The 16,332-nt window shown below is 38.8% G+C and overlaps 1 protein-coding gene across 12 annotated transcripts in view; it reads left to right on the top strand.

Moving 5' to 3' along the window:
- The window catches only part of LOC137099933 (RNA binding protein fox-1 homolog 3-like), a 380,706-nt gene extending 364,764 nt beyond the window's left edge, over positions 1-15,942 (top strand). For 11 of the 12 annotated variants that reach the window (XM_067477384.1, XM_067477386.1, XM_067477377.1 and 8 more), the window contains 2 exons: positions 2,243-2,321; positions 4,438-9,767. In XM_067477384.1, coding sequence (XP_067333485.1) covers positions 2,243-2,321; positions 4,438-4,482 — 124 coding nt within the window. In that variant the 3' untranslated portion in view covers positions 4,483-9,767. Of the gene's footprint in view, positions 1-2,242; positions 2,322-4,437; positions 9,768-11,422 lie in introns of those variants that run through there. The other variant, XM_067477381.1, reaches the window with a different exon arrangement.
- The last annotated feature ends 390 nt before the right edge of the window (positions 15,943-16,332 follow it).

Raw genomic sequence — 16,332 nt, 5'->3', positions numbered from 1 at the left:
ATGTAATGCTGATAAGAAAAGTTGAATTTAGACTAAAATGTTCACTATGTTGTGTTTTTTTTTTTTGTGTGTAAATGTGAACTTTGGTTTAAAGAAACATGTTGATGCTCCAAGCTGTTAGAAACCACACATTAATGGCTGAAGTACAAATCTACGAGGAAGAGCGAGGGAAAACCAGTACATAACAACACTTTATCAGAAAATGCGTTGAACAGTGCAGGCATAATAGTTATCGACATATGCTGTAACATTTGCTTTTTAATAATGGGCAACACATCTAGCGGCTTAACTGCTTCACTAGCATCTTATAATATTCTAAGTAGGTTATTTTAGGTTTTTTGTGGTTTTTCTTTCATTGAACTTAACTTATCTATTAACTTATCTGCCATATTCCTCTTAGCTTGGAGCTAAAGAACACGCACAAAAAAAGAGACTAACCTTGTTGGAGTCAATGAGAAAAGCAGTGATATATGTCGTGACTCTCTGCTTGTGATGGGAGAGTGGGTATATCACTGCGGTATTTATGAATGGCCTCAGGTCTGTGGAATGGAGGTAGGGAGACAGAGAGAAGGAGAGATGGGTCGGCAGGAACTCTATCACTTCTGAGTGATGTCACTCCGGTTCAGGTGTGCTCCATTTGAAGAGGCATCGCTGATTCATTTCAGACCCCTGAAAGCTGTTGTCAGTCGGGATGTGGGCAGGTTTGGGAATCTAATCTGGGAAGGATTGAGCATGTCACTTGTGATAACGTACACCCTGCCTGAGAGCCTGAAGATCATATCGATAATGTAAGATTTATCAGGCCTCGCCGTGGCTCGAATTATGAGCAGCCGTGCTCGGCGAGAGCAGAAATTGGACAGCAGCTTTTTTTTCTCCTCTTGGAGTGATTTAATTTCTGTTTCTCTTGGCTATACTTTTGTCTGAGATTTAATGTAATTCACCCCCAACTTGTTTGTTTTGCTTTGCCTGTTTGTTTCCTTTTGAATAAGTGGTCATGCCCATTGGATCAATAGGTGTTTGTCAGTATTGCCTCAGCAATATCTTATCAGACCTAACCGTGGAGCAGTCAGCCAGTCATAAAGAGAGGTCACCAGGATTGAGGAAGTCAGGAGGAAATTCCTGTAAAATATGAAACATTTGTTACTGGAGAAGCCTACAGTGCTAACAGGCTGCACTGCCAGAGCCCTGTAAGCAACTAAACGGAGTTCAGAACAGTGAATCTGATGTTTTTTAGAGGCCTTGTGACAAGTCAGTCACATTATAAGAGTTGCTGGCTTCCAATCAGCTCTGTTGAGGCTCTGTGACATTGCACAGGGTGGTTTGACCTGCCGGTCGTCAGCAGTGCCACTCTGGTGAGAGTCATTTTGTAGATATATTAGTCTTAGAAGGCCTGTGGGGTTCGGTGCTCACTGAAGATAAGAGGACCACGGAGACTTCCTCTGACCATCTTATGGCACCGGTCTCGTCCCCAAAGAGCAGAGACATCCCTTCTGATTTCACGTCCTGCTCACTGACCTTGGGTGCTGCCGGACTTAAATGGTCCGAGCCATATTTAGATCTTAATGTAGCTCATGCGAAAGGCATGAATGCTGTATGTCTTGTTGTCTCCTTTAGGAGAATTTCTTCCTCTCTCCACTTTTTTATTCCTGGTTGATTTGGTGCCCTCAGTCCTTGGCTGGGTGTGCCTTATCTGCACTGTGCAGACCCTCATTTGCAAGCGAGCGTTAGGGGGAAAAAAAAAGTTAAAGTAAATAGAGGAATATGTGAAGTCGAATAAATAAATAAATAAGGCAGACACATCTTGTCCTGTCTCAGAAGGAAATTGGAAGGATTAGTTCCAAACCAGTAACAATGAAAAGACAGGGGCGTGAGCCCAGTGTGCAGCCTGGGTAAACAAGAACAGGGTGAGGGACCGAGCCCTCTAGCACCAACTGTGTCTTCTACTCTGCATCTTCCTTTCTTTTTATTCTCCCTCTCTCTGAACTCATTAGCCAGTCCATCCACCTAATCAAGATGACAACGTAAAGACAAGTATATTTCACCAACCTTTGAACTCCCCTTTTTGAACCACCTTGTATGATGTAGGAAGCCCAGGAGGCTGAAGAGGGAAATAATTGATTGTGTTAGAGACTTGAAAGAGTTGACTTGAGGGGCTGAGTATTAAACAAGCATGCATAAATGTTCTGCTCTCCTCGTCAATGATAGATCAATGACCATGTTCTGTGTGCCTCTGGTTTTGCAGCTATGGCAGAGTCTATGCAACAGCTGACCCCTACCACCACACAATTGGCCCAGCCGCCACATACAGTGTGGGGACTATGGTAAGTCTCCGAGAATGCCGCTCGTTTCTATCAGCACCTTGTCTGAAACATCATGACATGAGATAGCACACACACAACTCACACTGCAAAATAAAGACCAGAGACTGCAGTGGTCACTGGTTTTTATCATTAATTGATTGAGTTTCTGTAGTTCTGTCTGGTGAACCCTAGTGGATCTGAGCAGTACTGTAAAACCCTGGCATGTGGAAATTGTCTTACACCTTTAATGCAGCAAACTTAATGCCGCACAAGCCCACCTCGTGCCATATTGATTTGATGCAAGTTCCCCATGCAATGAAAATGAGTGATCACTGCAGTGTTATATATTATCTTCTTTTTAACACAAACTTTGGATTTTAAATAAAAGCCATGTTCCAAAGCTTTCTGTTCATTCTACATCACTCACCTTGCTGCAGAGTGAGTTGAGTTGGATCATCTTTATTTTTTCCATTCAGCCAAACCAAACTTGAAGGCATTAAGTTGAATTGTTAATGTCTGTTTTTAGCTAGCTTTTGCAGCTACTGTAACATCAAAGATGAAAAGTGATGATGAATAAAAGAGCATCTTTTTTGGAAACAGAGAAAGTCTCTCTTTGGTTTTGTTTTATGATGATGAGGGGATGGGGCTGGGCTCACAGACCAAACCTAGACATTAAGGACCATCAAACGCATGCAGCAGTGTGCCGTGGGACACAAAAGAGGGAGCCAGAGGCAGGGAGGGAGTTGTCTCAGGCTCCTCTCCTGCCCATAAGCTTGATCGGAGGCGTGCTCTCCGCTTGAGAAATGACTCAAATTTACCATTCCGGCATGCATGCGATTTTTCAACAACATAAAAAAAAAAAAAAAAAAAAAGTACAGTTCCCCGGTGCAGCTGCTAGCTAAAAGCTTTCATTAATTAAAACATTTCTTTTTCCTCTTCATTTACTTAATTAAAAAATGTGCTTGAATGTATTTTATGCTTTCTTCTTTTTCCTCCAAATTTCCTTCCATTTCCTTGACACTTTAATCGTCCTCTTGATGAAAGTAGAGGACAGGATTTGGCCCCTAAAAATATCAGAGCTAATGTTGTGTGTGTTGGGAGCTCAGGGAGCTAAAGCAGACTCAAGGGTGTGTGTGTGTGTGTGTGTGTGCGCGCACATGCGTGCTTGTTCATGTGGTGTTTAACAAATGGGGAAGCTACTGGGAGATGGGCTGCGCTGAGGCCAACATCTAATAAACTTGCGAGCTAAAGAGAGAAGACCAGTTTGGTTCCTAATTCTTTAATCATATTTGATTAATGGTTCTCCAGCAGAGAGGAGTCATTTTTGTATTTAAAAGCTATACAATAATTAGTTCCTCTGAGGTTGAGGTTGGAAATTCTCTTTACTCATTTCAAGCTTACAGAAGCATCATATATGGATGAAAGTTTTCTGCAAGCACACGGGCTCCCCAAAATTAGGCAAAATTAGCCTTTGAAGACTTCCAGTAGCCTTTGGAGTTTGACTGGATTCCTAATTGCAGCAGAGTCACTGAAAGATGAGAGGAAGGGCCGTGTGTGTGTGTGCATGTGCAGGTGTGCATGCGTAGGCCCACTTGCATGCTTTATGTGTGTGTCTGCCCTAGATATGTTGAGCATGGTGCTAAATCTAAGGGCTAATATCCTGTGGTAGCTTGCCCCTCCAAAAAAAGTGCAGACACCTCCTGCTAGACATGAAAAGGAGCTGTTATTAAACATCTCTGAACTCATTCTGCTTTAGTTGAATCTCTGATATTGTTACAGTCTGAAAAGTGAAAAAGCACAAGGCACATTTTATTTCAATTTGTTAAATGTTAATTTAAAAAAATATGTAAGCTCAGAGGCAGGGCTTCTGTTTTTTGTTCAAGTGCTCTTTTAACTGCTTTATTGAAAAAAAAATCTACTTTAACCCTATTTACTTCTGAGCACACACAATGTTCACAATTACACAATTAAGTCAACAAAACCACTTATTGGCTTAAATCTATAAAGGTATCATTCACACATTAAAAATGTGACGTAATAACATGGAAAAAAAGGAAGGAAATTTGTGGAGAAAGAGAAACCAAGTAAAGCTGTCACCTGAATACTGATTGGTACTTTTTCATCTTTGATGTTGCAGGCTAGCCTATACAGAGGAGGGTACAGTCGCTTCACTCCCTACTAAAAGAAAGAAAAAGCGAGAAAAGACAGAGACATTACCCCAACAAACAAACAAACAAACAAACAGAAAAACAAACAAAACAAAAAAACAAAACAAAAAAAGACAGACAAAACAAGCAAACACCCAGTCCTTGGTGGAGAGCTAAATCTAAACAAAAGCTTCCAGGTCCCCATGCTGACCCCCATCCCCTGACACCCTCTCAAGCTGATATTTCTACAACAACCTTTTTGATGTCATCATTGGTCTGCTGTTGTTTTGTAGTCATTTGGCTTTTGGTTTTCTTTTGGAAAGTTTTATGCACACGTGCATTATCTTGATTGCTGTATATGGGTGCTGTGTCACCATAACCAATGTGAACCTACTGCAGCACGCATGATGCATGCTCAGAGGTGTGTGTATGCAGCTGCTGTCATCTGACTAAGAACATGCTGGGGCATTTTTATGATAAATATATATATATATATATATATATATATACAAATATATTTATGACAAACAGGAAGGATACCAGGTCTGATAAGGTGGTCACTGGTCACCAATCATCAGTCAATGACTTTACTAACCTCTATCGTCCATTTGTTTTCCATGCAGAAATAACAGAACACAATCTATATGCTGACTAACATGCCTTGGTGATTCTTAGTTCAAAGACGGCCCTGCTCTGATTGCTTTTGTTTTCTTTAAATGTTGGGGTGTCCTACTGTTATGCACTTGCAGTTGAGCCTTAAGAGCTGTACTATGTTGTATGACAGCATGCAGAGTAATGAAGGATCATGAAAGTCAGGTTTCCGTCTTGGACTCAATGTTCCTATTTCAGCCCGGTCTCCTGCTTACTGTATATGTTCATATGCAACTATTACACATTGGTATTTGTGCTATGGGGGTCGTTTTCATATCAGTAGAGTCAGTGGTTGGCGGTGATATTTTTAATATTTCATAGGAAGTAAATACAGACCAAATGAACCATGTGAGCTGCCTAAATTTAATTTGTCTTTCATTAGACCCTGCTTGGTAAACATCCTTTATACTTCACCCTCCCAGTTTGTAACAAGGCTTTCTGAGATTTTTCTGGCTCTACGCCTGAGCCACAATAACAGTAACAATATCATCAGTGTTATTTTTATCATACTTTATAAGACTCTTCCAGTGCACGTGTTTTTATAGGCGGATAGCTCCCCTAAAGAAAACTGAATTTCATGTTTAAAATTGTTGGAGTTCCCCTTTAAATAACTGTTTACAAATATATTATAATCCTCTCTTAAAAATATGACAAATGTTTTGCAGACTGCAAGATCATAGTCTGCAGTTGTGCTTTGACTCTGGTAATTTTTTTTAAGCCTGAACACATTTTACTAGAAGACATCTGAAATATTATGTATTGGATTGGTACCTTTGGTCAAATAATTGATAATTCGGTTAACACAAGATCAACAGTTTTAATAAAGTCCAACATGCCCAAAGTTAGTTGTTCTGGCTTTTTGAAAATTTGGATTTTCTGCTTTTGACTCTTTCGTATTACTGTTAATTCAGAATGTTTTTGGTCTTGGACAAAACAAGCGCTGAGAAGTTGTGATGGACTTATGAACTAATTTCTGACATTTTATAGATTAAATGATGATTCTGTCGAAAACAACAATTCTTAATGAAAAATACCTATTATTTGCAGTGATGTATTACACTGTCAGTCAGTATTCGCGCCCCCAACATACAATTACTAAATGCAAAGTAGTAGCATATGAACTTAATTTGCAGGAGATGTGGTTGCATATCATCATTAATACACCACGGCAGATAAACTGAATCCAATGTGCACTGTAACATTTCCCACATCCACACATACCCACAGTAATGACACAGCACTTACAGTAGGTGGCAGAGGGCTGTTTTTGCTACAGGTCACTGGTCTCTTTTTTAAGCATTGCACAAAATGTTTTACCTCAGGATAAGCTAACTGAAACTCACACAAACCAGAAAACAGTGCTACTCAGTTCTCAGCAGTCAGGATAGTTTTATTTCCAATACAACCAGCAGGTTAGTCCTCTTTGCAACACGCTTTATGGAACAGCTTTTTTTTTGTTTGTTTGTTTAGGCAGAGACCCCAAAAGAGAATGGTAAAATAAGACTGTACTGTTGTTCTTTATTAACACTACTGTATTATATATGTACAAATATGCTGTATAACACATTATACACTGTATACACACAAGTACAGAGAGACATTATATAAAAGCACCCAGGAGTTAGCAGACACAATTTAAATGTATGTAGAGTTCAGAAGTGCTCGCCTCTTAGTCGGCATACAGTCGCTTTTATTACAACTTTGTGCTACGTGAGGTGAATTGAAAAGAAAATCTCTGTGTAGCTAATTTTAGCTGTCAAGATTTCATTGCAGCTATGGAAAAACAACTCAAAGCTGTTGCCAATAATATTTAATTTATGTAATCACAAAAGTGTTTGTGGTCTCAAAAAAAAAAAAGTCTGTTTGTTGCACTTTGTTTTTTCAGTACTTTTTGAGATGTATCATATTTATAACAGTATCATATATACAGCTAGTTATGTTTAGTCATGATGTTAAAATGATATAGATTAATGTTGTATATAACCAAAAAAAAAGTCAACCCATTATCTGATGAGTCAATGAAAATCCTTATGTGGGTAAACAAACATTGTTCTTCCTTTTATATGCTAGTATGTACACACCATTTGGGGTTTTTATATGAGTCAAAACTAATTTTCAATGTTATTTTTACCATTTTCAAACAGGAGAACTGGTTTATGCATTTGTCGGAGTTTCTCATATAAACTCTGCAGCGGAGTACATGTGTGGGTGTTCAGTTATGACCACTATTAGTAAGCTGAACTGGAATGAGATAGATTTTGTGTTTTCTGATCTGAATGTGTGTGCCTTTGTGCTATATATACTGTATATATTTATACAAATATATATATACACACACAGCATACAAGAGAACTGAGTGCACCCTTGTGCAATATCACGATAATATTAAATTATTCAAATTGTAATTAAATTAGGCCATTTTTCCATTGATATGTAAGATGTCCAATGGTATTTTTGCTTAAAAGCAGTTTAGACAGACTACATGGAAAGTGTGGACCTCATTTAATGCAGGTTAAAACCTGTAAAGACCACAGTTTCTCAGTTTTTATATTGTGTCTAATAAAAGACATTATCTGAAGAAGAAAAGCAGAGGATAGCAGGGCCTCAGAGAGCTCCTGCACATAAGGAGCTTCATTTCCTGGGCATTATTGAAAACAAATAAAGTTTTATTATCTGGACAGGGTCTGTTAATATTTAACATTTTGGTGATACTGACCAGGAGTCAACTGAGATTTGTCGTATGCTGTATACAGTATATGCATTAGAATGTGTGTGTTTGAGTGTCTGAGGGAGGAGAGAAAAAAGTGAATGCAGTTTGCTAACGTACTGTAGTTTGCAGTAAGCTAACAATTTTACATGACTTCACTCCAAGTCCCTTTAATAACATGACAAGATCACAACTCTGACCTCTACTATACAGTATCAGTGGCAATTACATATAGACACTTTAGTCAGCTTTTCCTCACCTCAGCTAATGAAAATTTGTTTGGAGTTGAAACCATGTGGTCTGCTTACAGTACATCACTTACAAATTGAGAAAATGTGGCTCTTCCACTTCTACTGTTTGCCACATTTACTGCAGTGTGTAGAGCATGTGGAGGAAAACAGAAAACATCTTTGTAAACTTTAGTCTAAAAACGGATTAAAGTCCACAATATTAACTAACTAATCAATAAGTCATTTATCAGCCATTAATTAAATCATGTGGGCAATGACCGAAATGTAATAAAATATATTAAGTGCTAATTGTGCTCATAAATCCTAACTTGAAATATACGTTTTAAATTAAATTTAAAAATTAACATTAAGATATTGGCCTCAAAACATTTTACAGCATCTATTGATTCCACCTCTAGATACTTAAGATTGCTAATAGTTTATCCAAATAACTTCATAATGTTCTAGTCTGTTAAAGCTTTCATTATTGTTTAGGTGGTGCTAATATGCTTTGAATAATTACCCTGTATATTAAAGTGTTAAAGCCTTTTTAATGGCAATAATCTTATGTGCTGGGGCCTCACGGATCCTTTCGGTGCCAGCCTGCTCATCAAATACTGAGTAAGCCGACCAATGGGACAAACTTTCAGACAGTAGCCTTCAACTGTCCTCTTCAGTATTCGTCACTTCCTCATTTACCTTCTATATTATTTTCCGCAGAATAACCAGACGGCTGCTTAATTGTGCTTCCAAATATTAATAGTTGATAAGTTTGTGCATGTACACACGACATTATCCAAACATCTAACTCAATATTAGTGTTCATTACTTTTCCTGACATCACTAGGACACTTTTTCCACTGTCATGTTATTACAGGGGAGAGTTTGAGTAATGTCATTTTGAATCCTACCAGTCTCCACGGGTTTGTCTACAGTTTACAAGAAATAAAAAAGGTAAAATTAGTGTTGATTAACTGTTTCAGTGTCAGCTTATCAAGGCTTAAATGTTAAAGATATTAAATTGTAAATAGGTCTGGTAGTCAGTATTGTAGAGGTCTGAGCCATTTTATTATGCTTACAGTAAGTCAAAAGTAATTTTAATGTGAGTATTTATTTATTGGTTGATTTTTTTTTTTTTTTTTTTTGGCTTTAGTTAGCTTCTGTTGTTTTCCATAACCAGCTTAATATGCAACCAGACCTCTATTTGGTCCAAACATTTGTTTGTATTAATAGAAGTATTGAGATGCTTTAACATAAAAATGGAAACTACTCTTTATCCATCATTTATATTACCTACATGTATTCACTAAGCCCTGATAAGCTGGCAGGTGCATTTATTAATCCACCAAAAAGATTTGTACAAAAAAAAAGAACCAAGCAAAGCAAAAAAGTTATATTACCTGTAAATACATTTAAATGTATATAAACACACACACACACACACACACTATATCGCAATTCTCTGAGTAACTGTTTTATATGTATTCCTATATGAAGTGGGGTTATCTGTGTATTTTCACTTCAGCCAACTTGTTCTTGAATTGTATGTAATTTCTATAATGAGAATATATTGTCTAAAAGGTGTAAAGTAGTTTTGTTTTGGATTAATTTCCTAGGTAAAAATATACTAATGACTTTTTCCTTTATTTATAAATTATTTTTGTTGTCAATATGTGACATAAGTAATTTGATTGTTTTGAGTGTCAGAATAAAGCAAGATATAAGAACATCATGTCTCCCTTTACACATGGATGTTGATGTCAGCGTAAAGGTTTCCCATCAATATTTGCATTTTGCATTTTTTTCCTTTCAATGTCTGTTCCCCATTCATTTCTATTAAGACATTTTCTCAACCCTGGTTGTGTCTGGAGATGCTGATAACTGCAAACATAGACTGATATAGCACAGCACAATGTGAACTAATTAAAATTAACAACAGAAGAAAACATATTTTCTCCTCTGGAAAAAAAGATTATGTTAACAAGATTAAGGAGAACACCTTACTCTATAATGTGGCTAGTTAACTAGCAACGTACGTGCATTCATGAACAACTCTGAAAAATGGATAAGCATGGATGAGCTCAATGCAACTCTGCATGAATAAAGTTTATTTTACTGCTCCTGGTGACTGCTATGGCATATTTCTCAAAACCTGGGCAAATGAAAAAACCATATAGAAAAAAAATGTATCTGCATGGCATGATAGCTAAATATTTGTATTATCTGGGTGAACTGAGCTTTTAATGTGCTCAAGCCAAAGATAAACTTGTTTTAACAAACTATGACTAAAAGAAGCACATGAGCTAAACCTCTGCTGAATCCTTTTCCTCTGTGGGTGATTAATATATTTGTGTTTGCAGCCCTTCCAGTTCTAGGCTGCCTGTCAGCGAGCACTATATGTAGCTCCAGTGATATTGTGCTCCCTCCCTCCTGAGCTATAAGACTGTATGTGGATATTTTTGTATGGCAGGTCCCTAGCGAGCTCTCACTAAATCTGAGCTATATGAGAGATAGAGGAGGTGTTGAAGCTTGGGCCAGTTCCTCCATAAGAAGAGTTAGCTACAGCGGAAGGCGGGCTGGACGCTGATTGAGCATGCCATTTGTTTGACTGTTTGTCTCTCTGGAATGGAGGTTGGGGGGCGGGGTAATGCACTATAAAGCCATTTCAAAATTAAAGCCTTGTCTCCTTTCATTGCCTTATTTTTTTGTCTGAAGCCCCGTGGAGCTGCTGAAGATCGCTCCGAATTAGCAAGCTTCTGTCATGATGAGGGTCCTGGGACACTCGCCTTGTCTTGCCTGCCCCCGTCACCCCCCACCTCCTACATTTTTATCCAGCTCCATTACACTGAGACTTTTCACTATGCACTGCCAAACTGCCGATCTCCACTTGTATGATTGCAGCGCTCTCTGATCTTTATTCTGAGGAGAGCAGTAGCACTAGATTCGGCAGGCACAAGGTCTCTGCCTTAGAGAGCAGGATGAAAAGTGAATGAAGCCGTTTTCTCTTTGCTCTCAAACTTTTTGCAGTTAAGTTTTAAATATTGTTTCCTTTTAGTTGTGTGTCTTAACCTTACATTGTGAACCTTTCCTCCTTGGAACAGTGTACATTGAATGGATGGAAGAAATGTTGCAGTGGGACGACTTAAGAAAATGTGTTTTTTTTTTTTATTCCATACATTATATCATATGTTTTTTTGTATTTCTTTTTTAAGAACTATTTTCTAGCCTTTACTTTCTCTCACAAGATTCTCACTCAAACTAGAAAGAAATAAACTTGCTCCGAACTGACTTTTCATAGCACTTTTCATTATGTATGTCAGTAACAGTATCAGTAACACGACTTTCTGCATATTTACCAGTGTCTCTGCTTTTCTCCCCTGTTTCCAGTAAATACTAAAGGAAGAGCTGTACTCAGTATTGGTGGACATCACAGATGAAAACATTGAAGAGAGGAGAACTAGCTTTAAGAAAATAACACACGAAGAAGACAACGCGAAGGAGTCCCTCTACTGAGGCTGGCAAGGGAAGACGGGAGGCGTACAAAGTGGCGCCATGGCAGCAGTGTCAAACCAGCCACAAACTTAACAAACGGAGCGAGCCAGTTTCCACCAGGGACCACCTTTTTGCCGGGTAGAAAAAGACAGAAAGAGAATGAAAAGTGTCCCATTATTATAAAACATTTTATTTTTCTATACTTTTGTGATTTACAATGGTAAAAAAAAAAAGTGTGTATAAAGCAGTATATATGTACAAATCTGTTTTTATGTTTTTTGGTAAGGGAGATGAATAGTTGGCCCTTGATGCTGATTCTGTGGTATGCCAGAAGGAGGAGGGAGGAGGCTCCCCCCTCCTCTCTCTGTGGCACACTGCTCTGTCGCCGAGGTAAAAACAGAAACAGAAAGATGGCAGGGAGAGAGCTCGGCATCCAGACAGAAGCACTTTCTACGCTGTACTTCCTGTTGGTGGAGTTAAAGGTCAACCTTCTGGTCTTACTGCTCCACCTTCTTCCTTCCAGCCACCCTGATCTACTTCCTTCCTTCCTTCCTTCCTTCCTTTTCGGGCCGGTGATGTCGCTCCTTCCTCGTTGTTGCGGTGTCACTGGCCGGCAGCGCCTACTGTTAGCAGCGTCCCCTGTGGATACTGTCGTGATGTCACTTCCTCCTGACAGCACTATTGGGCATCCCCGGCCTCCCCAATGGGCAGCATCACTGGTTTACAGTTTTGGGGAGTGGGGGGTGAGCCACGGCAGGACGGTGAGACGGTTTGAAGCCAAGCCTCCCCGGTCTGCCCCTCTCCACGCCCCAGCAGAGGTCAATGACTGAGGACTAGTTTGAGAAAATGGCGCAGAAGTCGCCGACTTTGCTCACCTGCCAGACTCCGAGCCCAAGCCTTTGTGTCACTCTGCACCGACAGATGAACTATCAGACCCACGCGGTAAAAAGGTGCGTACAACTACCAAGGATGCACGTTTCCACCTGACGAGAATAACTCATCATTGTCCATGTAACAAATTAAATTATAATCGAATAATCCCATTGTACTACATCAGCAGGTGCATAACCAAAACACAAGCCTGAGGCATATAGACTATGTCGCTAGATAAAACATTATAGAAATACTATAGTGCCCATACAACGGTAACAAGGAACGAGGGCTGAAATATGTCAATTTTTTTGTCAATGTATTCTGAGAATATTTATTTGTGTGTTCTTTTGATTTGTTTCGTTTCGCAGCACTGAAAACTCTTAAAGAGGAAAAAATGTTTTAATTTGGTGGACGTGAAACCATAATTTGTTAAATCAGGAGAGTCACTGTAAACGTGTTTAAACAAGAATGTTGGTTCAGTTATTTGAATGTACTTTTAATGTCTAGGGTGTCCAATAAGTATGTATTCTTTTTCTGTATATAAATATATATACATATCTATTATATGGGCTGTGGTGATGTCAGGGAGTAGAGGGGGTGGGCAGGAAAGCCTCTGGCCCCCAAACCTAGATTACAGAACCTCTCTCCAACTAAATATGTCCCTGATATTTACTGTAACATGTGATCATGTGTTATATGATTGAAAGTGTGATGGTGGTAGTGTGAACTGATCTCCCCCAACCCGATCTCCCCATGAACATGTTTTTACCCCATTCAGACCAAAACATCTTTTTTTTTTTTTTTTTTACCCAACACACACTTCAGGAAAAAAAAAAACAACAACAAAAAAAAAAAACCCTCACATCTGCAGTCATTTTGGCCCCTCGTTGGTTCTGCTCAGACTTGCTAATTAGCGCAAGGTGTTGTGGATGTCAGATAAAAAGTTGATGAATATTGATTTTTCTTTTTTTACTTGAACCAAAGTATGATTTGAACACACAGTCTCAGTGCTCTTTGATCAGGAGACAGCGGGACTCCGTGATGACGGTGGAACCCGGATGTGTAATGACGTGACCCAGATTTCATTTGCTCATCGATGCTGAGGAAGAGCTCGCACTTCTACTAATATAACGAGGCTCGCTGATGAAGCCCAGCTCGCAGCTTCCTGCAGCAGCCTCGGTTTATGAACCGCTGTTCTCATGCTGACCCTGGTGGGCGGGTGGTTTTATTGCATATTGGAAATAACCCGCTGGCCCTGAGAAGAAACTTTACTATCAGAGGCAAGCAGGTTCAGGTGAAGCACAACTTTGTTTGAAAGTTCAGGGTACACTACTTAGTTAAGTAGTGGTTTTATGTGAATTGTTCCAAATGGATCACGCTAGGTTAAGCTCCTGACTTCCTGTACAGAACTGTTGTGTGTACTGTTAATATCCTGTACAGTAAAACTCACCTCACACTTCTTACTTCTTAACTTCATCTTATTTCAGGTTAAAAAAAAAACTTGTTCTAAATCAGGGCTCCTACCCACATGACCTCTGTTCATCTGTAGACAGCTTCTCATATATTACAAAGAGTATCTATATCATGGCAACTAACTGTTGTGAAGTCTAATTGGGGTAAAGTCGGTCATTTCTTCTCCCATGCTGCGATCATATGCAGGCTTAGCATTTTCATACCTGTAGGTTTGTTTCTGAGAGTCACATGATTCAGTTGGCCTACTTACAGCACTGCAAAGTTGTGGTGGGTCAGAAACGACCCAGGAGCAGGTTGGAGTTTTAATTGGACAGGAACTTCCTGGGACACAGGACTGCTCTGGAGGCAGAATCAACATCATGGTCGAGTTATATTGGCAACAACTTTGAAGCTTGGTCACATGATCTGATTTTGTCCTCTTGATTATCTATGCATTCAACAAAAAAAACAAGAAAAAAAAACAAGATCAGACCAGTGTTTTGCTAAATTGTATGATAGGAAACATATCTTTATTATAGTTTATGTAAAAACTAAATATGTAGCATATCTATGAGACAGTCATGCAGACATGTATGTCAGATATTAGGCTGCCTCTCTTTGCTTTTGTGCAAATATTTTCAAACCTGATATGAATCCCAAAGAATGGTTACTGTTAGCTATGATGCACATACAAGTAAGTGATTATTGCTTAATGTTTCTATTAATATTGCTATCATGATTATTATAATTATTGTAGTAAAAGTAGCAGTAAACAGTAAGCAACAGTTTAGATATTGAAGTATAGTACTAAAATTAGAATAATGAGGTACAACACTAGAGATGCAAGACAAGATGCATAGTACTAAGACGCATCAGCAACATCACTTCCTCACCAGTATTTATTTATTTACAAATTTCCAATATTTTGGTCATTTATTTTGACAGAAGTAAAAGAAAATTCAATTAGTTTTTGACTTAGGTTTAATGATGCATAAACTAAGAATCCACCCTACTTTTTATTACTGTATTTTTTCATTAAAAAAAAAAAAAGTACAGCAAAACGTATTTGCTCGTATTTGACAATTACACTCATTACACCCATGTTCTGTAGTGAACTACTGTCCAAAAAAGCATTTTTAATTCATTATATAATTATTGAATTATCATAATTGATCTGATCTAACTAGGTAGTCTGGCTAGTCTTCCATGTTAATGGCCTTACTATCATACGTGGTCAGGTGTGGATTAAGAAAGTCATTTGTGTCTTTAGGTGTTTTCCTAAAATTGTCACAGCCTGTATTTAAACCCATGAGTTTAATACTGCTTCCAGAGTGGTTCAGCCTGTTCCACAATGTGGTTAGAAAGCTCCAGCCTGCACCTTAGCAGTGGGGTGGAGAGAGGGAGGGGGTTTAAAGCAACCCTCCCTTTCCTTCCTTTAGATGCTTTCAGTATGTAGAACCACTCCTGATCTTCCTGAGCACAACTGCTTGAGCTGTGACACTAGCAGGATGCTGATGCTCCCCTCCCCTCCCCCCCAAACCAACCGACCCCAAACAACACCTTACTCCCACCATTAAAACTTCCATCCCTAGCCTTCTAGTATGAGTCGATTGAGTCGATTGGCCCCTTTTGTATTCCTGGTGTTCTGTACATAAGACCCTCTCCCCTTATCCCCCAGCTATTCTTTCAGGGGGAAAAAGAAGAAAAAAAAAAAAACATCCTCTGACTCTCCGAAATCTTGTATTTTGTTCTAACAATGACAAATTTTATTTATAAGGATTTTTTAAAAATCTATCTCGTTCTCCTTTTTGTAAATGTTCCAGTTAAATAAAGTTTAAAAATGTTAAAAAATTAAATGGATATATTGAAAGGTTAAAAAAATGTCTCTAGAAGTCCCTGCCCCCTCCTCTGGCTCTGTACTCTGAACTTTGTGTTTTGTTTTTTCTCTTTATGTATGCTTCTCTTTACGTGCTTCAGATGAAGAGTTCTATTTATTATGACATTAACGTTATTATAATTATGACTAATTATTAATATTATCATCATCTTCATCATCCTCATTATTATCATTAATAAACTTGTCTACTTCAGTCTGTGTCTCAGCAATGTTTTATGATGAGTGATGAGTTCCTGTGTGCTCTGGGCAGACTGGGACTCATGGTAAGACTACATATCCCAATACACAACATACTGTAGCTGTGATCATATGAGATGAGCCAGGTGGAATGGGGTGGAGCTACACTCCCAGATCCATTTGTCTTATGCCAAACCCCCTTTGGGTTTACAAGATGGAGAGCACCTGTCTGTGGCCAAGGCTGCCATTTACCCAACCTAAGCAAAGACAAACTCTGAGCCCGAAGCCTGTGAGAGGAAAAATAGACACACACCTTCAGGGGGAAGGAGGAGAAGCAAAGAACACAAATGTAAATACTCCGAAAGATCAGTGCCTCTCCATCATTGTTGACTTTGTTTAATCCTTT

Source organism: Channa argus, chromosome 15 (genome assembly GCF_033026475.1).
Source record: "Channa argus isolate prfri chromosome 15, Channa argus male v1.0, whole genome shotgun sequence".
Taxonomy (NCBI): domain Eukaryota; kingdom Metazoa; phylum Chordata; class Actinopteri; order Anabantiformes; family Channidae; genus Channa; species Channa argus.
This window is presented reverse-complemented; position numbering and strand designations above follow the sequence as displayed.